Here is a 24604-nt window from a genome sequence, read left to right as displayed (position 1 = left end):
CCCGCCCCAGGTCTGCACTTACGGGTCTGAGCGCTGTTTCTTAGCATCGGCTGCTGCTAAGTCCTTACACTGGGCCACAAAAACATGTAGCTCTCTCAGGGACTCCACGTAGTCGACAGCGAACTGAACACTTCCTTTTACTTCGAGGTTGCCGAAGTCTCCGCTGTAAACGCTCATCACACTGCCACTCACCTGGGTGCACCAGAAACAGGCGGTGTTTGTCTGCGGCTCACTCCCGACACCCCCCGAGCAAGAATCCCAGACACAGTCTTTGCTTGGCATCGCTTCTCTAGCTGGCACACGAAAGCAATTAATTTAATGTGGCACAAGGTAATACCAACACAGATAACTGGACATGATATGCCTACGATTTATCTTGTTCCTAAATGGCAGGCGATAGCGCAACGCAAAAGTCTTTTAGATGCTAGTTCATCTCAAAACAGGGCAGGTTCATGCTAGGTGGCATTCGCTGTCGGCCATGCTTAGTGTCTAAAGGGCTGACGGGAAGGCCCCAAATCACAGCGGCATGTCCTTTAAGACTCCATGGCACGAGAAAGGACTTTTGCCGTGTTTCTCATCCTCCGAATCTAGGAAACCACTTGCTGAGCCATGCATTTTTAGAGGTCAAGCAAGGCAGACTATATATGAAGGGAATTTAAAGCCTTCCCAAGATTACCAGAAAGAAAAAAACCAATATAAACAGCTTTTTAAGGGCTTCAGGAATACAAGGCTAGTAAGAATTTATGCACAGTGTCGTTTTTCTAGTGTACCTGCTAAGCTATATAAACATGTATGGATGGTAGAAAATTATTTAAATAAGCGTATGGTAATGCCATTTCATGTGTATATGTCCATGAGTGCAATACATGCACACAGAGCTACCTCAAGTTATGGGGAAAGTTCCATATAATCACATTCGCTTTGATCAGAGATGAACAACTGTGCTTCGGGAAAGCCCCATTTAAGACCCTCTTCTGGATCCTTCCAGAAGGCAAAGAATTACGATCTCATTCCTCATCTGTCTCGATCTAAGTTTCGATAGGTTTGTTTAAATGGTGTACAATTCTACGCCTGTAAGCGGTGTGTGAAGCCACGCCTGAGACGAACAGAATCTTTACAGCTACCCCATTTGCTGCACAGAAAAACTGAGCGGTTTATCTTGTTGCCAATTTAGAATTTTAAAGCATATCAAAAAATTTTCCTTTAATTTATAATGTACATAAAACCCCTTATTCTGTGAGAAAAGGAAGATATAGCTAGCCAGAAGCGATTAACAAATGATAAAAAAATAACTTTTTGAGTTTTAGAGCTAAGACAGGCGGCCACTTTACAGCGAGCTGGGGCACAAGAGCAAGGTTTAGAGCAGCAGGGAGGTCAACATAGAGCCGTCATTTACATACAGAGGACAAGGACGTCATGCCAGAGGAGCTGCTAAGATTGGTTAATGAGCTCGGGCTCTTCTTGTATCTCCTGAGCTGGTAACTGCTCTCGGATGCAGTATCTGTTTCTCTGTCATCACTCTACAAAACATCACATCACAAACACAGGGTTTCAGTCCGGAACGAGGCAAGGTCAGCGTGTTCGAAGTTCGGAATGAGTCAGCATTAGAAGTATGTTCAGGCAAGGAGGGTGTCTTGTTACACACTGGTGTCTGACATTGCCCAAAGGCGGTGGACGCGAGGGGTCATTGCTGGGGACTCAGGATGGAGTGGTCCACGGTGGACCTCACCTAAGGGGGGGCAGTGCCTGGCTAAGAGAATGATGCAGTGATCTTTCTGCCAGAGGGTGACCCTTAGGAGCTACAGAAACAGCACCACTGTGGACTTTCTTGTCCCTCTTAATACACGCACATTTCCTAGAGGATATATGTCTATATCATAAAATAAAACATCTATGAAATCCTACCAAAGCACTAAGATCCATGCTTAATTCTTTCCGTCGTTATTATTGTTATTGTTGCTTTATCGTTCTTAAAAATCACATTTTTACTTAAGACACAATTAAACTAGGAACAATAAAAACTAGTCTGAACATCTATCTGGGACGAGGAGGAAAAACAACAATGACAAATTCAACTGTGTTTATTCTTAAAGTTTTGCTAGATGTTTTCTCATAAAGTTCATTATTCATGAGAATTTCATTTGGGAATTGCAGGATCTGCGGAGCAGTGCAGCGGCTCCTGGGTTATGGAAGAGTAGTTAGTTCATGCCAGCATGTTCCAGCACCATGCAGTTACACATCAACCTCACGAATACCAATTATAATGCAGATTAATGAAGGAGTCAAAGGAAGAAGTTAATGCCTTACACGGAAAAGACAACAATCCTGTCTCATGAATTTCTAAAACTCCATACCTTTTAAATATGTCTGATGTTATAATCCCATCCCCCACACTCAACAATCCCTTCCCCTCTCTTAGGACACTTTATATGCCCTACCTAGCGCATCAGATTTTTGGTACGTTATTGGGAGGAGATGTTGCCCTGAATCAGCATTTTTCACATAGCGGGCACTCAACAAAAGTTACTAAGTTTCAAAGGGCCAGCTGGCAAAGGGGCAAGGGCTGGTTTCATCTCTGAATTCTTTAATGTCCAGATCAAGCCGGCCTGCTTTGAAAGGTAAAGTGATACAGTTTAATTCCAGCATCTCTGGTGTACAAATCCAATCTGCCTGCTAAGGGCTGAGACATAGGTTACAACTGAAGGAGAAATTAAAAAAAAAAACTGATACAATTCACCTCTCAAATTATGTTTCGCTCTTATAATCCCCCTACCCCACCCCTGTTACAAGGCCTGAGCAGATCTCCAAAGGTCTAAGACCACAGAAGTCGTGCGGTGTTTATGCTGGCTAGCTTCCAGACAACGGTTTAACTACTGCCTCCCATGAGTAATTTTTCTTTTCAAACTGTAGTGTGGGGCTCTTAAACACCGGCAAGGAGCAAATATTTGCAGGTGCAGTTCACCCAAAGTCCCCAGTGAAGAGAAGGACACACAGGGCAGAAGCAGGGTGGTGCTTACATCTCACCCAGACTTCTGCTCACGTCTTACCTTCTAAGAACTTTGGCTTGAGTATAAAGCTTCTCGCTTCTCCTTCAGAAACCAGAGCAGAACCTGGAATCTCAGGTGCTAGCTTTTACTGCCTGCTCGCTGTGTTCCAGGACCACGTTTTATATTTTCTCTGCATTAGCTCAATCTGCCTGAACAACCTCATAGAGTAAACGCTCAAAAAAAAAAAAAAAACAGCCTCACTGAAACCAAAGAATTTGCCTGTTCCTGGTAATAATACCACAGTTTTGCTTCACAGCTAGAATTGGAAATATCTTACCACAGACCACAGGCTCCCAATCATGTGGCAGCAAGAAGCTGGGACCATACTAAGTCAAAAGACCTCAGGCAAAGTCTGAGGTCTGCCTGGTGGTGGGGACTGGGAACTGGGAACTGGGCACTGGGAAAGGAACGGGAGTATTAAGTACATACTCTGGACTTGATGAATTGTAGAGCATAGCCATACTCCTGCACGGTGTGGCGGAGTGGTTGCCCACATGAGAGTCAGATATGGACTCTAGCCCACAATCTGTCTGTGTGACGATGCTTTAACTCCATAGACTTTGCTTTTTCACCTGTAATATCGGGGACAATGGCAATGCCTACCTCCCGCGGTCATTGGAGATTTAGATGAAATAAGAAGTGTAAAGTTCATGGAACCCAGTAGATCCTCTTGAAAGTTTGTATCATTATTACCTTATTGCTCTAACAAGGGCTTTGGAAGTAGTCATAATTAATTTGCATTAATTATGCATAATTAATTTATGCCACACACTTGCCCCCCCCCCAGAGTTCTTATTTTGTACCTACTCTGAAACAAAAGTAACACATCCCCAAATCTATGCAATCTGGTTTCACTGGCCAAAATAACCTCTGTCTGAGGGAAATGAGACATGCCTTGTGCTGTTCCTGGATCAACAACAACACTGCTTCCACTGACTTGGGAGGCAGGGACCAGCCCCACTGACCTCTTTGGTCTAGGCCACAGCTGAGTGCAGACAGCGCAAGGGTGGGCAGAGAGAAACCACTTACTGGGCTCCATTTTCTCAAGGGTGCAAAACATGAACTTGCCTCATCTTGAAGAAACGCTGGAACAGACTTGCTCATCCTTTTGAGTTTGTCAGGGTGGGAAAACTGGTTGTCAGGCGGGGAAGGTGCTGTGGAAACTGAAGAGCAGCATTTCGAGTTCAGAATTGGTCACAACCACCAGGCATCAGGCACAAGGCAGAAACGCACTTTGCTTTCATTTACGAACGCTGTTTTGTATGAAGGTTAAAGGTGCAATCGTTTGCATGCATAGAGTCATGGGTTAAGTGGCATGCGGTGTGTATAAGTCACATTCAGAGAGAACTACAAGGGAGCTGAACCAAATACCAAACGAAAACTAACTAGGAAAAAAAATCCCACTAGTTCTTATTCAACTCCTGTTGGTCTTGAATTATATTGTTTACCAGATGTGGTGGCTCAGGCCTATAACCCCAGCAACAGGAGAGGCTGAGGCCAGTGGACTGCTGTAGGCTTCATGTATCGTAGGCTACATAGTGAGTTCCAGGCCACTCTTCAGTACAAAATGAAAAAGACCACAGTCCCTAAAAGACCCTTGCCTGTCAATGCGAATTGATTTTACTTATGTTTTTCCACATCAGAGCTTTGAACCCTAAGTGCTGTGATGTATTGGTTCATCTCCCCCCTCCCCTCCCTCACCAACCAGATCCAGATTTATGACATGCTGCAGGCTGAAAAACTATTTCATTTGGACAATAAGGATATATGTTCACAATTCAACAGTAAGGATCCTTGACTATGGAGTGCCTAAGACCAGGTTTGTTTATTTAGTGATTAAGAACATTCCTGATGTGTGTGTGTGTGTGTGTGTGTGTGTGTGTGTGTGTGTGTGAGAGAGAGAGAGAGAGAGAGAGAGAGAGAGAGAGAGAGAGAGGTGATACCATTGTGATACCATGGATCTGATGATGGTCCTCACTCAGAATTATGAGAAGCTATAATTTTAAAATAAACTGTTTTATTCAAGTGTGGTAACACATGTCTTTTATCCCAGTTCTCTGAATTCAGAGGCAAGTAGGTTTCTGTGAATTGAAGGCCAGCCTGGTCTACATGACAATTTCCATGCCAGCCCAGGCTACATAAAAAGAGACCCTGTCTCAAAAAGAAAAAAAGAAAAAAAAAGAAATCATCAAAAATACATATTTAGATACCATTTGGGTCAAAGAATCTTCAATATACCGAGGCCTGGTTTAATGGATCAAGTTAATATACTCTGACTAAGAAAAGATAACATATGACTTCTTCCTAATACAATAAGTATATGTAAAGAAGGCTTGGACCCTAATTTGCATATCTCTAGCTATGAAACTATTTTCTTCTTTTGTACATGAATTATAACGTGTAAGCTTTTGATATGGTGAGTAATAGCTATTACAATGAGAGTTTTATATTTCAAGATATTTTTCACTGCCTGGGCGCTGTATACGTAATTTTTTAAAACACCAGTTTTTATGATATATCATCTTCAAATTATGTCGTGAACACAATACGAATATATTCATTTGGTTTTATTCTTCAAATTGCCATTAGGAAGTAGATACAAATCAAATTGCATTTCTCTTTATAACTCAAAAGGCACAAATACAGCCTTAAAGAAATTAGCTAATCTCGGACTAGGCAGGCAGTGGTAGCACATGCCTTTTATCCCAGCACTCCGGAGGCAGAGGCAGGTGGATCTCTGTGAGTTCGAGGCCAGCCTGGTCTACAAGAGCTAGGTCCAGGACAGGCTCCAAAGCTACAGAGAAACCCTGTCTCAAAAAATAAAAAAAATAAAAAAAAAGGAGGAAGAAAAAAAGAAAGAAAGAAAGGAAGGAAGAAACTAGCTTATCTCATCTTTAGCTGAAACAAATCTAATGAAGGGAACACAAAACTGAGCTATATATATTAAATATATACATATTCTTTATCAGTTCTCATGTACTCTGAGGCTCACAAAGGTAAATACATGCATCAAATCCATTCAGTGTCTCATTAGAACACCCACTTTATCATTTCTCAAAGAACTAAGGGTGTGAGCATGCACATGTGTGTGTTTGTGTGTACACATCTGCATTTGTGTATGTGTGTATGCAAGTGTGTGTGTGTGTGTACTTTTGGGTGAGTTAGAGTGGAAACAACTCAAGATTAGGTCATGTCCTATGTATGGGTTCATAAGATTATAAAAGTCTTTTTGTTGTTTTATTGTAGCAAAGTATATTGTTGGATGATGAAGATGGGTCAGATTCAGTTACACTCATTCCTCTAATGTAATCAGTTCCATATTTGTGAGCTTCAGTTATGTATTTTTAACCACACATTTCATTTTTGTCTTATGGTAGGAATATGTTATTTACTAATGAAAAGACAGTCAAACTAATTTTTAAAAATTGCTGAAGAAGTGAATTTACCTACAGTAAGTAACAGCACATAATTGGTCTATTAGGCTATGAATGAAATCAGAGATTTGGTGCCTATGTCTTCCTATGTTTTGTTTTCATGCCTCAAACAAAATGTTAAACAAACACAGCAGCATAAAATCAGATGCCCAGACTTCAGCACCTCCCAGTTCCAAGGCAACAGGAAAAGTCTCTAGCCATAAGCATCTTTGGGGCGGCCACTTGTTCCATCTGCAGCAGCCAGACAGAGCGGCCTCCTTTCCTAGGCGGCTCTTAAGAATTTGTCAAGTCATGAGCCAGAGCTCAAGTGCCTTTATCCCTGGCAGGAAGACCTAGGAGCAGGCTCGGATTTCAAGCTAGATGTTAGCCATCAGCACTTTGTTTCTCCATCTTCGGTCTTTTCCACTTAGCTGCTCTCTGCAGGAAGGCCATTAGCAAAGGCTGCTGGGGGTTACTATACTAAACACTGTGGACCTGAGAGAGTCTTGGGTAGCACTGGCTTCAGACCTACAGTGTCTATCTACATTCATGAAAGAGGGGCACCAATGACCATGCTTTATAAGGCCCCAGAGAACTACTTTAAATACATAATTTGCCCTTAAGATTGTGGCCAGACTTATATAGATAATCTTGATATCAAAAACTGGGAACAAACATCCTTGTCGTCTAGTGAATATAAATTAGTTGATGGGCATTAGTAGCAAAAGTAAACATTTATTTTGTATAGATTCAAATATTCACCATTTTTAGATAGACTATTTACTGTTTGAAGCCAGTTTCAAATCTTATAATTTAAACACTGAATACAAGAAATCTTACTTTTATAGATATGTAGGGAGATATATCCAACCATACTATTTATGAACTACCAAAGCACAGTTCTTTGGGGGGGGGGGATTCTAATAAGCAATAAATTGCTTTATGACTACTGTTGTATAAAAGTTACAGAGACCTGACATGCTCGACCACAATGCAACCTAAAACTTAACTGCAAAAAAAAAAAAAAAAAAAAATCTTCCCATTTGACTTTGAGCAAAGTCAAAGAACAGAGAGAAGTCAATAACTTATCAATAGCAATTTATGTAAGCACGTTATACAACTCTTTCTTAGTGACAATACATTCTTTTGGTAAAGGCAGGAGTAAACTGTGCTTAATAAGCCCTTATCAGAATGAAATAGTTTTTTTGCAAGCTTCAGAAATACAGTAATAATAAGTGCTGTGGTATTAATGGATTAGTTCATTAGCACATTTAATGTTACGTAGAATGAAACATTTAGTCATCCATGAGCAATGTCCTGCTACTCACTTCCTGGTACACCCTCATTTGTATCTGGTTCCTGGTCTGCCTTTTGATCTACCCGAAAGAGTAACATCGAGAATAAAACAGCATTTCAGTTGAGGATTAAACTCAAAGGCTAGTATCAGAGCCGAAGTTGCAGAGTTCATCTGACAGGTTTTCAGTTTGTCATGCCCCAGTCTGATCCTACATTAACCCCGTTAAAGCCTCCTGTTCAGTTAAAAGTCTCAGATGCAGCCTAGGAGACCTGAGGTCTCATTCCTGGAAGCCACTCCAACACTGCATGGACATGGCAAGGAAGAACCGGGCCAGGAGCATCTGAGATGACGCTTCCGTTCTCTCACTGACTGAAGCGCTACGTGACTGTAGAAAGGTCACCTTATTTCTCTGAACTTCTTTATTAAATCTTCAAAATAAAGACTAAACCCATTTTCTCATTTATTTCAACAAGGGGGTTGTAAATATAAAACAAGGAAACTATACATAAAAGTAAAAGAAAAATATTACCTCTGAGACGCTCTTGGGGTGCGTTTAGCATAGTTCAAGTACATATTTTTATGATTATAGCAAAAGCAGCTCACAAAACTTAGGAACTGTCGGCAAATATAAATCATTCATTTGCTCAGCTGCTGAACTGCAAGAATCAGACTTGTTTCCAGCCTTTCTTCCCCTCCCCCATCAAGGCTCTATTACACAGTTAATTTGATAACAAACGTAATACATACTTCAAGAGCTTTGGTTCCTTAATAGTTGAAATCAATTCATCTCACCCCCAACACTTATTCACTTATATAATCATGGGCACGTTTTCCTACTCTAGTCCTGAGCCCTGTCCTTGGAAGTTAAGACTATTAGTTGTGCCCAGAAAAATCCTAACTGCTAAGATTTGGGAATCAAATACACGAACAATTTAACCCAGGTTCCTTCTCTACTCTTTCTGCCTTCGGAGAGTTCTGTAAGTCGGAGTAACATAAATTAGCTCATACCCACAGAAATATAATTTCCTATTTATAGAAATCCTTGCTTCTCTGGTGCATCTGATGAGATCCTCATGTTATCACCAGCAGAAGCCTGAAGAATACACGCAGTATTAAATGTACCAAGTCAGTATGCTCTTACAACTTACGCACTATCCGGTACATACTGGAAAATGACGTTCTTCTATTTATCCAGCAGCTGCATCCCCGTGACTGCCCAAATCACCCCAGAACTCAACACACAAACAAACATGCAAATACATAAAGATATTTACCATCTTCAGCACTACGTACTAAGTCTTCCGGCAGATTATCTACTTTTGCTTGATCTGTTCAGGAAAAATTAGCAAATGGTTAATGTGGCTGAGCCTTGATGAGAAGGGAACAATGAGATTGTCCCTGGAAGCTCCAAGCCGCCGTTGGGAGTGGGAAGCAATTAGTCAAGATGCAGTGAGGGGGTGCAACCAAGATGTCTTCCCCCAAACAGTTTCTTTTTAGATTAGCTACTTGAGCCAGTGTCTTAGCGGGCGGGCGCTTCCATTCCAGCCCGATGCGGCTCACATCGGCGGCGAAAGGCTGTGCACTGACTCCCATGGGTTAGAACGGTTAGCTCACAGCAAGCAATCCGCTGACAGCAGGGGAAAGCGCAGGGCTGAAGCAGCCTCTCTATCCTGCGGCAGAGGGTAAGACTCTGGCCATGACTAACACCTTCCCAAACCTATGGTCATTAGCAAATATTTGTGTATGTGCATCATCGTTTGCATGTGCCTCTGGGAGGCTCGCATGGGAAGCCAACCAAAGAGATGGAAGTGGGGACCAGCTGCTGAGCGGAATCTTGGCAGGCTAGTGTGAGAGTGGGTATCGGTATTTGGGAGAGAGAGCACGCAGGAATATGGGCAGCTCACTTTTTTTTTTTTTAACCCTACACATTCCTGAGCACTTTAAAGCTGCACCATGGAAATAACCCTATACTTCTCAGACAAGAGGGGTTTTGTTTTGTTTTGTTTTTTTATTAAATAGCACAATTGTTGCCTTTTTCTCCTTTTTGCCTTGGTGCCCATCACTAACGTAAGGAAGGACAATCAGAGCTGTCCAGCAGAGGACTAGACTTGCCTTTTCTGGAAGTATTCAGGCGGATGTGGGGGCTGGCCACCTGTTGAGGAGGCTTTAGCGGGAATTCTGCTGCTGAGAGAGGTTGAAATGAATGGCTTTCAGGGTCCCCTCCAACCCTGAAATTCCAAGATCCTTGGGAGGATTACAGCTGCGATCTGAACTGGGGATATTTCTTCTATGCCCTGGGAATCTCTGAATTTTATGGATTGTTTTGAGGACAGATCTCTTTTCCCTTTCTATCTAAACGCTGATTTTTGTTTAAAATCTTAAATTGTGAGTACCTAAAACTTATCCTAAGCCCAAAAATGTCAGCAATCATTTCAGTTTGGCAGGAGTTAACTTCTATGTAATAAATTTTCTCATGGTCATCAGCAACCCCAGGACAGATCATCGCTTCAAAATAGTAGGAACAAAACTCCAGAGGCCGTGGCTTCTAAATCCACTGGTCTGGCACATGAGTCCCGATGTGCATTCTGTCACATCCGAAGCCCTCCCCTCTTCACCAGGGAAGCAACAGCCTGCATGAAACAGTACCTGACATACCACTTCATGGTAGTCTTTGGCCGGTACCAAAAGAAGTGTCTGAGTAGCAGGAGAGTGATAGAAGAGAAAGGAAGGTTCTTGAAGTCAAGGACTAATTCAAATTCATATCAAGGAAAAATGCATTAGGCACCCAACACTGTCATATGTAATATGGTCGCTTTGTAAACACTGTTGACAGTAGTCTATTTTGAGCCTCTGGTCTACTGTGTAATACTAAGCCAGGCATTTGATCTCTTATTTGGCCATTTTGCTCAGTTATAATATGCAGATAACTGTTTGCCTCTCTTGGGCAGGTAGGTGTTTGTGGAGAATTCTTAGACAACTTGTTGGCTATTCAGTAGATGCTAATTACTAGTACAAATTTCCCTGGCATGATTAGCTACAGCTGTTCTTTAAAACCCACTTTACTTGTGTTTTTATTGAATTGTGTGTGTGTGTGTGTGTGTGCATAGTCACATATGCATACGTGTATCATTTATACCTGAGGTATGAACGTGCTTGAGGAGGCCAGAGGTTGAGAAGAGTTTCTTCCTCTATCAGTTTCTACTTTATGTATTGAGGCAGGGTCTTTCACTAAACCTGGAGCTCGCTGATTTGGCTAGTCTAGCTAGTGAGCTTGGCCTGGGGATTCCTTGTCTCTCCATATATATATATATATATATATATATATATATATATATATATATATCACTCATGCTTGCACCTCAAGTTCTTTAAATACTAAGTCTCCCATCCTCAAGCTGGGATGTAGCAACCCAAGGAAATCTGATTTTCTCAAGATTAAATATGGTGAGTTATTTTAAAAGCAAAGTTTCAGACACCGAAGGGCAAGCCGTTTGAGCGCACTTAGGAAAGCATGGTTTAGTCTAGTCTGGCGGCACCTGCACTGGGGGGGGGGGTGTCGGTGCATGCCAGCATGCGGTGAGGACACAAAAGAGCGCACAAGCGTTCTTAAGCTCGGGTGAGACATGGACAGTGGGCAGACTTTGTTCTCACTTGCTGAGTCTGATGAAATGTCGTCGAGACTTTTGGAAGGCATTGTCCTAGCCGCGCTCCTTCCCAAAGCTCTCAGAACAGGGCTGTGCTCTTCTTCTGAACCTGTCACGAGACGAAAACGATGAAGGCCGCACACGACAAGAGCAAAAGCCCCTCTCACCAGGGGACACTGAAACCACAGGGCGAAAAGAGAAATTGTACATTGAGCCTCCCCTACGTTACAATAGAAACTAAAATATCTGCCATCAACACGCTTCTCAGAGATAATTCTCCTGGTCATGCGAAAGCACAGACCAATAGAAGTGAGGTTGCCCCGCTAATACAAAAACCCTCTCTGAGTTATCCACACCTCTATTTTAGGCACAAAATTTATTGAGTCACAGCTTGGATCTTCACACTTCACATTCTGGTTTTTGAAGACAGACATGAAATGATTTTGGGGGCCATTAAAAAAATGTTAGCAGAAAACCACAGAAGGCAGGATTCAGATGGTTCACATCTGTGCAGGGCCGAGCACATGATGGGCGGGCTCTCCGCACCAATAGCAGTGGGATTTCTAGATTTCAAGATTCAGAAAAATTACCAACTAAATGGTAAAAAAAAAAAGAAAAGAAAAGAAAAGTGATCAACTCTTTAATTGACGAAAGCCTTTTAAAGGGTAGGGAGGATTTCATTATTTACTAATGCCTCTAGATCTATAAACATTAGATTTTCATTATATATAAAGACATTTTTAATTATTAAATTTAAAACACATTGTGTATTATATTTATGCATACATTTATAGCTAAGAGAAAAAAGAGGTCATCATGTAATAAGAACAGTCCTTGCATTCATCTAAGGATTTCACTTAAACACTGAAAACTCCATCAGGGGTAAGTCCTGAGTATTAACATCCATGGCTAGAAGATTTACACTCATATAGAATTCAAAAATATGAGCTGACTCAGCAAACGATTCCATCAGTCAGTCAGTCGATCAATCAATCAATCAATCAGTGATTCTAGGCACTAATTTTCTGAAATGCATTCCCAGTCTACCTAATGTACTTAATATGCATCCTTCAGCAAATGGGTTCTAAGACAAAATAAATCCAGGATGCCTCTTGTACATAATTACCCAGCATTTCCAAAAGTATTTGGCCATGGACAAGCATCCCTGCCACCACCAGGAACATATTAAAAAGTGGTTCGTGGTTAAGAACTTAGCCACAAGGCCAGCATGTTAAGCTGTTCATCAAAACTAAGGAACCTTGAAGAAAGTTTCTTCCCCAATGCATTTCACTGCTTCCTGCCTGTTGGTTTTCAAGGCTATAAAAACCATGAGGGACTCGTAATTTTAAAAATATCCTCTTTGATTCTGCCTGTCATCAGTATTTGTTTCTTACTTAGATGGGTTATTGCTGTTCAGTCAGTAAGACGCTAGTGTACCACAAGAATGATTACACACCTTCCACAAGAGTTTCTATATGGAGTGCAGATTCACAGACCCTCTGCAGGCCAGTTTACCCACCCAACTCAAAGGGCAGATTAGTACGAGAACACCTCAGCAGAGTTGGTGGGATGGTTTTATTCTCATGCATGTTTGGTTTTAGGAAACATTTCACTTTTCTTGTTTAGTTTTTTTTAGTCAGTAACATTTGTTAAAAGAGACTAATCTTGACTGATTGGGATCCCATATGGATCCTTGGGTTGGTGGTCCAGAGAAGATGCTATAGCTACTTGTCAAAGAACTCAGATCTCACAAGCCAGCCACTCAGTAAAGCCCCTGTATTTCCACCACTGTCAAACCAGAAAGAAGATGTTCAACTACGGTTAAGCAGCTTTGGTTAAAATGCTCCAGTCAGAGAGCATCCTCCCCTGCCTCATCGGGTAACGTCCCATTCGAGTTTGCTCTCGTTTTTTTTCTGCCAAAATGCCCAAGAGTTGATCACCATCAAATCAAGGCAAGCTTGGTGTTTTGTGGCTTGATTGAAAGCAGAACCCTCAGTGCGCTGAGATGAATGTGGCCGTTGAGTAAGAGCCTTCACAACTTAGCCAAGGCAGCAGCAGGGCCAGGCAACGCCCTCAGGTGGAATCAGGTTAGCTCATCTGACTGAAAACATATTTGAGAAGGGGAAGACGATTCTGTAGATACACGGGAAGAGAGAGGGAAGAAATACGGGGTAGGAGACCTCAGCACAAAGCATCTGACAGAAGGGAAGTTGCGGCCTTGCATCTGGCCCTGGGTGTTACCTGCACCCATGCTAAAACACCCATCCTACACGGTGAGTTTGGGTCCATTTGTGGAACTTTCCCCTGCGACTCCTACAAAGACTTCCGGGAGGAGTGTCAGTTGAGAAATCCTGATTATTCCCAAGAAAACAAATGACGTGTGTGTCTTCAAGACTCTTTTAATCCCCTAACAAGTTATTTAAAAAATGCTGTTGGGCTCTAAACATTTTATAGATTTGATGAGATGATTCTGAAACACAGCCTGCTAAGAAAGCTGTGTTTATACAAACTACCCAAATAAAGAGTATAGGCAAAAGGGCTTTTTCTAATTAAGAAAAGTTTAGGAGAACTCAACCAAACAACCAACAACAAAAATATCATTATGGTGGAATACCAAATGGACCCCAGTCTTTAAAAACTCATCCTTCATGCACAGATCCCATAAAGCAGACTCATTATGGAGTAAAAATTCCCAGACACTCACTGGTATTTCTCCAGCTCTCCCCGTTAGAGCTGGCGTTCCCATCTGAGAACTCAGATTCAGAGCTTGCTTCTAGTCTCCGCTCTTTATCTTGTCTCTTATGTGGTACTGCTAGGATCGATTCAGCTTTACTCATTGCTGTAGGGTTTCCTGTTGATTCCAGGAGAGCAATGGGTTGCTTATTTCTGGACACGCTGACTTCCTCAGGAGCTTCTTCAAAGTCGGGTTCCTGGGGAGCCCATGTGCTTTCTGTAACAGCCCTTTCTCTGCTCCTGTCCCCTACAGATTGGACAGTTTCAATGGTCTCTATTTTATAGTCTCCATAAAGCTGGGAGTGTTCAGGGACTCCAAACCCATGTGGGTAACCCCGAACATCTACTGATGGACCAATCACAGCTTCATCTCCTCCTAATAATTTATCACCAAGGTTGAGTTCAGATTCCAACCCTTTACACTTAGCCTCCATCTTTGAGGTTCCTGGGGCATTCTGATAAAGATGGGGGATTTTCCCCAAGAACCTGTCTTGCTCTGCCTGTGAAGGCTGCTTCTTACTGTCTTCTTTAGCTGACATCCCGAGCTGACAAGGTCCTTCAGACATCTCTTTAAGAAGTTTCTCAAAACCATCATCAAAGGCACTCTGAGTTACTGATGGAGCCTCGACCTTCTCTACAGTTTCTTGAATTTCTTTAGGACAGAATTCAGAAGCAAGTTGCTGGGACATCTCACACCTGCCTGTTACAGCTGATGGAGAAATAGTCTCTGTATCCTCTTCTTTCGACAGGGAACTTTCTAATGTTTCCTTCAGTAGTTTTTCCAAGCCAGCCCTAAATTCAAGGCACTCCAACTTGGGCTGAATAAGGGTTTCCCTCACTGTCTTTACCACTTCCTGAAGAGGCTCGTGGACTTGCTGAGTGACAGCAGAGACAGATGACCTAACGAGATGTTCTGACGGTGACATTCCAGCAGATAAGTAAGATCCACCTTCATGAACTGTATCAGGAGCTGTGTTAAAGGAACGGAAGTCCATGTCTGGAACAACAGCATCCACAGCAGTCCATGGGGGACTCACTCTCTGAGAACTTGAGGGTCTATCTGCTGTTTGCACTCTCTCAGGGGGTGTGGTTTTCACTTCTCCAGCTTCTCTAAGGAGCCTCTGTAAGACAGCATCTACGCTCGTCTCCTTTGGTCTGGAGGGAAGAACAACTTGCTCTATAGCCTCTGAAATTTCCCCCTGAGAAGGCAATGTGCCATCCTGGGACACAAGACGAGTATTTTGAGTTAAAGACACAGCTGTTGAAGAATTGGAAATGCCCTCAAAAAAACGGAAAGGCTGAGCTGGGGGAAAAGACCTTTCTGCAGCCGGCTGAGGCTGGCCTTCTGGGTTCCAACGTTCAGCCTTCTGGGTGAGAGCTGTATCATCCGAATTTTCAACACCCTGTGGAGAGGGAGCTATTAGCCCTCTCTGATCTCCTGAAGGACTGTGCTTCCGTTCTATCCACCTTTCAAACAACCTGTCATCTTTAGATGGGGAGTTCGGCCTAGCAGTTACAAGTTCCAATGGGGATGGCAAGGGAGTGGATGAAGATCTAGCTGCTTCCTTCAGGAGTTGGTCTACACTGGAGCTCTGTTGAACCTGTGGAAGTGCTACCACTTCATCTACACGTTCCTTGAGGGTCTTCTTGGGCCCCGAGACATCTTCCTTTTCCTCGTTAAAACCTGCTTTATGAGACCCTGTTTCAGAAACACCTACATGGAGGGCTTTCTGTTCTTGAACGCTCCTGCCAGAAGTCTGGGTTGCTGAAACCGCACCTTCTGCCAGCAACTTCTGTAGCCTGTGATTGAACGTGTCTTTAGAGACAGGAGGCAAAATGCTTGTTTTCACTATGGGTTCTTGAATTTCTTGATCTGAGCAATCCTTTGTCTCTTCTGTTACTGGAGCAACAGAACGCCCCATGTTTTTTCCCACATTTTCCTTGGAAGGCTCACTTCCTGCCGAATGATAGGTGAACGTTCTGGGTGGTTTTCGTGGAACTGCGGTTTCATCTGGCGGTGCTTGGAATATGCCCTTTGAACTTGATGTCTCCATCTCTTCAGCTGCCGTAATATGTCCCTGTCTTAAATGTCTCCCTTCTTCTACGTGGGTGTTTTCTCTCGATGATTTCATGCTGTCAAACTCCTTGGATTTTTGGCTGTCAAATGGCACGGATTTCCGTGTATATGCTGAAGTATTAGTCTCATCATTATCTGTATTATTTACATTGGCTCCCAGGCCCCAAAACTTTCTCAAATTCTCAAACTGAGAATGATGATAGGCTCGTTCCATATTGGGTTCACCCATTCTTTCTTTTAGGGACAGAACTTTGAAGCTGGCATTTGGTTGATCAATTACAAATCTGTCTTTCTCCGAAGAATGACATATTTCACCACCAGGAGTGTGAAGGGGAGACACTTTATCTGACTGGTCAGCTGAAGGATAGGTTTTGGATGCACCTGATGTTGGGGGTCTGGTTGTTTTAGGTTTATTTGAGGGATAAAAACAGGAGAGGCGGGGTGTTTGGTCATCCTCATCAAGAACCACTTCTTTAGCTGTGACTTGACCAAATTCACTCTGGCCTGGAGTTGAACTGCCCGTGAACATGACCTGTGACTTTGCAGGCTTGTGTACTTTAGCAAAAGGCGGCTCCTGGCCACAAGAAGGTGTGGGTTCTTTTGCCTTTATCTTAGCTCCAACCTTTTCTCCTTCCCAGAAGGATATTCTATCACTCACGCTCTTGTATGTCTCTCTCAGCACTTGGTTTTGGGGACCCTCACCTGCTTCCTCCTGGCCTTCAGGCTTCCTCCAAGAAGATCCACTGTCGGCAGCACCGAGTGGCAACTCACCATTCTCTGGCTTTAGGGATGGTTTTAGGATGGCAGTGTTCCTGGTTTTGCTCTGGCCCTCCAGATCATCTTTCGAGTTATAGTCTAGAACAATTGCGGAAGTGCCAACATTCACATATGTGTTCCCTTTGCTTTTCTGGGGCACATGAAATTTGGATTCTTCCTTACCTAAGCTGCCAGTACGCTTTGGGTTCCATGGAACTTGGGGCTCTGCTTCAGATCTTTTCAGAGCACTGAGGAGGTAGCTACTGTTTGGACTAACTGTCCCACATCCTTCTCCAGTACTCTCTGAACCTTGGCTACAAACCATACTGACACTCCTTTGACTTGGGATTCTGTATCTTTCAAACGGTTGCAGTGTATCCAGACCCTCCTTTGGGGTGCCCTCTTGGGACCTATTTGCAGAGTTAGATTTGAGAAGTGCATCAGCATCTTGGCAAGCTTCAGAAACCGGCACATGTCCCTCCTCTTGGAATGTCGAATCCAATCTCACAGGCTTCCGTTTAATTTTAGTGGACGGCAGGATCTTTGAGTCGCCTTTTACACAGGTATTGTCCGTCATCAAGGGAACAGTAATCTGTGGTTCTGAGTCCGTTTGCTGTCTGGGATCTAGTCCCTGGAGATGCTGGAGGGACGACATACTGCCCTCTGTGTGAGAACTTCGGTTAAACCAGTCTAGAACTTTAGATATGGAATCATCGGTTGTCTTCCTTGTCTCAGTAGCACACGGACCCAAGCGCGAGGATGTCTGGGCACCAAGAGCCAGGAGAAGGGGCTTACCTTGCTGATGGTCTCTAAAGCTGTGATCTGATGTCTGAGAGGGCTCAGGCGCAGCGCAAGGTGTCAGTTCATCTGCAACACAGAAGTGCTCTTCTGAATAAGATATTGCTTACAGGACCCTTATTTAATCCTTTATTCTAGCATCTCCAATGGGCACTTTGGTTTGCCCTTTCTACAATATTAGGAGCTCATGCCAGCATCTTCCAGGGAGTTTGGTATAAGATATTCTTACTGACTACTCTGTCAAAAGTGCCTTGAAACAGGACAGGAAGGCAGATGTAGACCTGCAAAGTCGTGTGGAGAAGTACTCAGGGTGATTACTTTGGAGTGCATGGTTTATGGTTTTAAAACCATGTGAGTTTTACATTCTGCTCCAAGTTACATTTTAAGTATTAATCTTCTCCAACTTTCAAATATTTGCCTAGAACCAAAAACTGAGAAAGCTCTGTCATATTGGCTTTATGGCTTTCTTCACCCACGGGAGGTTGCCGTTAACTAGAGGAGGCTTTGAGGGGCACAAGCTGAAGTCATTTCAGAAGTCGGGCAAACAACTTTCAAGTGAGACTAAACAACGAATTCTTTCCAGAGCACTTGGATAAGAAAAGGGGAATATCTGCATTCCTGGGCCTGACTCCTCAAATATCTGTCCTGGTGACTGGTCTGCATGCTGGAGGTTCAGAAATCTAATCAGAATAGCCTCCTCCGTCACTTCCCGTTTTCTTTCTACCGTTTCAACTGTGAGTCGGGAGTTACTTCTGTAAGACAAGCCAATCAAACTGCTGTTAGGTAACTCACAGCTAGGGGTCTAAAGAAGTGTGTTTGCATTCTTTACAAGCCTGAATCACAACGTACATAGAATGTTCACTCACAAGAACACAAGCATTTTATAAGAACCCATAAGGTATTGACTTAAGATACTAGGGAAGACTCTGATCCATTTTGTTTTAATGCTAAGCTGCACAGTACCTGGAGAGGGGTGTGCTTAACACAAGAAGGGCTGAATTTTTATGACCCAATAAAAATTTCAGACCCAATAAAATCATACCAGTTTATAAAATTCAATATTTAATTTTAATCAACTCTGACTAAATATGAAAATGTAAGAGATTTGCATAATATTGATATACAGTAGATATTAGCTTCCTTACTTAAATGCACATGGTCTCATTAGATATAGGTCAATACTTGGGAAAGTCATAAAATTTATGTGTCTGTTTTACAGACTATTTAATAATGAGGGAAATGTTTGTGATAAACTAAACAACAAAAACAAAAGTCTTGGGGGTAGGGTTAGAGATGGCTCAGTGGTTAAGAGCCCTGACTGTTCTTCCAGAGAACCTAGGTTCAGTTCACAGCACCCACATGGTGGCTCAAAGCCATCTGTGACTCCAGTTCAGAAATTTGACACCATCTTATGGCCTGCACAGCCTGGTACACAGACAAAGAAACAGGTGAAACACTCATATACATAAAATAAAAGAAAATCTTTTTAAAAGCCAGGGTGTTATAAATACAGTTTATGAATTATATTCATGCCTAAAATTTTTGGCAGGTTATAAAATGACAAGTTAACAAAAGTTGATGTTGATCAGCAATATCACAGATGAGAATTTTTAAAATTCTGTGTGTGATTCTTAAGTGTTTTACATATAAAGTTGTTACATCAAGAATTAAGAATAGTTCTTTTAAAATATTTCCATCTTTCATTTCTTTGTGTTGTTTTTCATTGTAAAAATACAATGAGTCGCCGGGCAGTGGTGGCACACGCCTTTAATCCCAGCACTCGGGAGGCAGAGGCAGGCGGATCTCTGTGAGTTCGAGACCAGCCTGGTCTACAAGAGCTAGTTCCAGGACAGGCTCCAAAACCACAGAGAAACCCTGTCTCGAAAAAAAAAAAAGATGAGTCTTGGTTGCATCAAAGCTCACAGCTAAAGCCAAGCCCCCATGAGTCACATGTCTGAAGGGTTCTTTGATGGCCCCAGAACCTTCTTGTATATGTTATTTCAGTAATCAAATGGCAAAAGAGCTCTTAGTGAATGGGCACACTAAGCGCTCTCTGAATCTAGTAGAGCTAGGAGCCAATCAAAAGAGCTTTGCTGACAGTATTTTCTTCCAAAAACGTAAATAATCAATCACGATTTTAAAATTTGGCAGGACAGATACTTAAATACAAAATTACAAAGACATTCTGTGAGGAGGCAGATGTAGTTTGAAAACAAGGAAAGCCTTATTATTTCCTCCATATAAATTACAACAAAGGAAAATATTATCCCCCAAGTTTTTTTTTTCATGCTTAAGATAAACATTTAAGTCAGTGGTTCTCAACCTGAAGGTCATGACCCCCATGGGAGTTGCATAGCGGATATCCTGCACATCAGATATTTATATTACAATCAGAAGCAAAATCACAATTATGAAGTAGCAACTTGGCGGTTGGGGGATTATCCCAACATCAGAAACTGTATTAAAGGGTTGCAGCATTAGGAAGGTTGAGAACCACTGGTTTAAGTAAAAGCCACCTGATCATTTGCTAATGTTTGGTCCATCGTTAGTAACTGCTTTTCACATGAATTCTCTCATCACTTGAAGAAGCACTTTTGTTACTTTTTATAAAAGAAGTTCTGTAATATTCAAATAATTTAAACATGCAAAGAGCAAAGAGCTTTGTCTCCTAAAGAGCAGCGAACTGTAGGGCTAAGCTAAGCTAAGCCGAACTACTTCAGAATTAACCTAATACTAAGAGAGAGGTAACTGAATTAGAAACCTGATTATTGCTATTTTAAAATCTTATGGCATTAAAAACTTATTTTGGGATTGAATGAAGGTTTATTTAAGATGGGAGAAAATGCACAACATTATATTTCCAATTTGTTTTTCAGGGTCCAATAAAGTGGTAATTACTTAGAAGGGGCCTGAGAAGGTAGTTGGAAGGATATTCCCTCAAAAGGACTCAGAGTCTGGTTTTTCAGCCTAATGGCAGGTGAATAATAATATATTTACTCTACACAAACATATTAGAATTCATTTAGTTCTTACCATCTATATAACTTTTATTTAACTCAAAACTTTGCCATTTGTACAAGTGATTGGTTTGATTTTGTCTTTTCGACACAGGCTCTCTCTATTACGCAGCTGTGGATGTCCTGGAACTCTCTACGTAGACCAGGCTCACCTCAACTCACAGAGATTCTCCTGCTTCAGTCTCCTGAGTGCTGTGACTAAAGGCCTGAGTCAACCACACCTGGGTGATTTCATCATCATCATCATCATCATCATCATCATCATCATCATCATCATCATCGGATCAAATGTAAGGGAACTCATATTAAATATAAGTTAGGCACTGTGCTATTCTGGTTCTTTTGGCAACATCACCAAATCCATGTCCCATAGCATCCTTTATAATTCTAGCTGGGATGCTTAAAGAATACCTTGGTCTTCTACAGGGATAACTGCGCTGGGTATCTCAAGCTATGGGGACAGCTTTTGTAGCCCGCAACGATAACCCTTACCCGCAGGGCTTTTGGACAACTCTGATTCCAGTCTTGTTAGTGATGGTGATTTATCTTGATAATCACTGATGATGGGTGAATTCTCAACAGGCTGTGGTCTTGTGGGTTGAAAGTCGGAGTGACAAGGGAACCCGTCACTTGGAAGAGACCCAAAAGACGTTGGCTGGTGTGTTTCCCTTTCTGAAACACTTGGGCTTGACGCTGACTGATAAGGAGACAAAGGTTTCCTGTGGGAGGGCTTTTGGTGATCTTGAAACTTGTCTAGGCCCCCAGCATCTTCTGTTCCATTTTGCAAACTGTCAGACTCTAAAACAGTGAACTCTCCTACTTCCTGGCCAAGAACAGGTCTAGGACCCTGAGGAAGTTCGTCCTTCACAGCAGAGAATCTCACGTGTTTGAATGGCTCCAGCAAGTTTGTGGGCGAGTCGTCTTCTAAAGACGGCTCCTTCTCGGAAATCCTCTCGTGGATGGTTAGGCCAGGGGATAGGCTTCTGCTCTTTTGATCAAAGCTGCAATTTAGTCGGAGAGTTTCTGAGTCCGTACTGCTGGAGCTGGAGTTGCGCTTTAGGATTCCCCTTGGTGCCCCTTTCGCGTTCAGGGAGTCCCTCCTTTGTCTAGGAAAAGACTGGTTATCATCTGTCTTGAGGTCCTTCGGTTTGTAGAGCAATTTTCTGGCCTTTGGGATTGGAGGTTTGGTTTGAGACCCATTTTCAGGTGCCAGGGACACGGGTTGTATTTCTTTCTCTACCTTTTGACTTGAATCTGGGATATAAGTCTTTTCTTTTGATTTTGACAATTCATCTGAAAATCAAAACATATTAAGAGCTATATTAAGTAGAGAGGAACTACACTTTAAAGCAGCTCTAAGTTTAGTCTGTATTCAGCAAGTACTATGGAAACAGTAAAGACAACAAGAGAAGCTGTATAAACGCAGACCTCATGGGGGGAGCAGGCACAGGGTCGTGAGTTGGTACACAGATGATGTTTACAGTAGCAATGTTATTTAGTGATACAACAATGGTGAAAACACAGCATTGCACATCTGTCCAAAGCTGTGGAATATAGAACACCAAGAGCGAACCCTTGATGTGAACTATTGACTGTGGATAACAGAGATGTCACAAAGTAGTTCATCTGTGCGGTAGTTTAAATGTCTGGTTCCCACTTGGTGGAACTGTTTGGGAAGGATTAGGAGGTGTGGCCTTGTTAGAGGAGGTGTGTCATCACTGAGAGTAGGCTTTGAGGTTTCAAAGCTCCCTCCCATTCCCAGTTAGCTTTCTCTCTCCCTGCTGTTACTTTCCAATAAGATATAAGCTCTCAGCTACTATTCCAGCACCATGTCTGCTGCCGTGTTTCCTCATGGACTCACCATCTGAAACTGTAAGCAAGCCCCCAAATTAAATGGTTTCTTTTATAAGTTGCCTTGGTCATGGTGTCTCTTCACAGCAATAGAAAAGTAAATATACTTCTATAGTCATAAAAAGCCTACCACACTGGTGGCAGATGCTAATCATGACAGAGGCTCTGCCTGTGTAGGATAGGGTGTGTATAGATACTCTATATACTGCTGTTCAGAATTGTTGTGAAAAAAGTTTTATCATCTTTTAAAACTGACACATGAAAGCTGGTAAGATGGTTCGGAGGTAAAGGCATTTTCCACTCATTGTCAAACTGAATCCAATCCTACGAAACCCATAAAAAAGTAGACAGAGAGAACCAAGTCCACAGCGTTGCCCTCTGATCTCCACGGGTGTGTCACGGTATGCGTGCACACACACACATACATGCACACACAGAGGATATGAACATAGAAGGGGCACTGCCTGAGAGCACATAGGGAGAGGTTCAAAGAGAAAGCAGACAGAGGCTAAAAAACAACGGAGAAATAGGAAGAAAAGCAAAAAAAGTCACTTTTTTTTCCTATGTGGAATCTAGGGGTGTGTGTGACAAGAAACCCGAAAGGGGGTTATTTACATCTGTAGAGAACTAACACAGAGAGGGAGGGATGAGAGATAGTAGTGGGGAAGAATACAAGCAAGTCACAATGGTATATATGTATAAAATGTCACATCAGGATCCATTATTTTGTATGTGAAAAAAACTGCTGGAAATATTGCTGTGCTTTATGTGCTTTGAGATATTTTACAATGATTATAAAAACTTTTAAAATAGAGTTTTCAGGGTCTAGAAAGATGACTCAGCAGTTCAGAACCCTTGCTGCTCTTGCAGAGGATCTGGGTTCAAACCCCAGCACCCACATGGTGGCTCAGAACCATCTGTAACTCCAGGTCCCAGGGAATCTGATACCTTCTTCTGAATTCTGAGGGCATTAAGCATGCATAAAACAATCTAAAAACAGTCTTCAGAAAAATCCTCAAAGGAGGCTGAAGACAAAACACAAACACAGCCTTTCAAAATCATATATTAAAACCGTAAAAAGTAATTCTACGTTTAAAATTAGAATCCCAATATCCAAATTAACATCTTCTCAAAAAAGTTTGAAAAGTGAACAGCTAAAAGGTCCCAGTGAGTTTTCCCTACATTTGTGTGTACTATAAAGTGTACCCGAGGGGAACTTATTAAGGCGGGCTAATCGAAGGCCCCGGATCACTGTCCAACTGCTTCTCATCCTAGGCTAATTTTTAGTGAGTGGCATCTTCTTAGAGCAGCTTTTGAAGGGACAGAATTATCTGGCATTCCCTCTTCTTGGCCCGTAAAATTCCACAAGTGACAAGCTTAAATCCGCCAAACGACACACTCGATGAAATACTTCTGAGCGGCAAGCCTTATCATTTCTTCCTGGGGGTAACTTTAAATTTGTTTTTCAGCCTCTTTGAATTTCAGACAGACAACTGGACCAGCACATGGCAGACTTGCCAGAAACACTGTTCTGTGAAAAGACTACACGCCTTTGGTCCGAATTTTTCCCACATCACTGATAAGGGAACTCAGAGCACAGAGGTCACGAAACAATTGACAGCCCCGGGGCTGGAATGCACAGACGTCCAGTTCCTAAGATCTAGACCAAGGACGCAGCCGCAGAAGAAAGCCATCAGGACTTCTCGCGTTCTCTAGGGAGTTATTTTAGTGAAAGGAACTCTGAGTATTTCCCCCAGTCCACGGATAACAAAGATAAAAATAGCTAGTCCAGAAAAATAATATTTACCCTCTTTTGAGTTCTGAAATAAAGCAGCTTTCCCAGTTTTTGACTGTTCATTTTTGGTTTGTGGCGGTGAGTGATCTTCTGGCAGCTCGGAGTTGTTAAATGGATTCTTCCTTTGCTGGGGAAAAATAATGTTTATTAAACTTGGTTTAAATGTCATAATAGCA

General features: G+C 42.3%; 1 protein-coding gene across 10 annotated transcripts in view; it reads right to left on the bottom strand.

Annotated features, from left to right (window-relative positions):
• Window positions 1-24604, bottom strand: part of Sytl2 (synaptotagmin like 2) — a 96579-nt gene that overhangs the window by 12323 nt on the left and 59652 nt on the right. For 3 of the 10 annotated variants that reach the window (XM_026784266.1, XM_026784269.1, XM_026784270.1), the window contains 9 exons: window positions 24441-24555; window positions 21275-22075; window positions 17763-17834; window positions 11409-11510; window positions 9032-9085; window positions 7789-7836; window positions 4116-4210; window positions 1401-1520; window positions 23-192 (listed from right to left, as the gene is read on the bottom strand). In XM_026784266.1, the coding sequence (XP_026640067.1) occupies window positions 23-192; window positions 1401-1520; window positions 4116-4210; window positions 7789-7836; window positions 9032-9085; window positions 11409-11510; window positions 17763-17834; window positions 21275-22075; window positions 24441-24555 (1577 nt within the window). Of the gene's footprint in view, window positions 1-22; window positions 193-1400; window positions 1521-4115; window positions 4211-7788; window positions 7837-8286; window positions 9012-9031; window positions 9638-11408; window positions 11511-14099; window positions 17732-17762; window positions 17835-21274; window positions 22076-24440; window positions 24556-24604 lie in introns of those variants that run through there. The other 7 variants (XM_026784268.1, XM_026784267.1, XM_026784274.1 and 4 more) reach the window with 7 other exon arrangements.

Source organism: Microtus ochrogaster, chromosome 22 (genome assembly GCF_000317375.1).
Source record: "Microtus ochrogaster isolate Prairie Vole_2 chromosome 22, MicOch1.0, whole genome shotgun sequence".
NCBI lineage: Eukaryota > Metazoa > Chordata > Mammalia > Rodentia > Cricetidae > Microtus > Microtus ochrogaster.
This window is presented reverse-complemented; position numbering and strand designations above follow the sequence as displayed.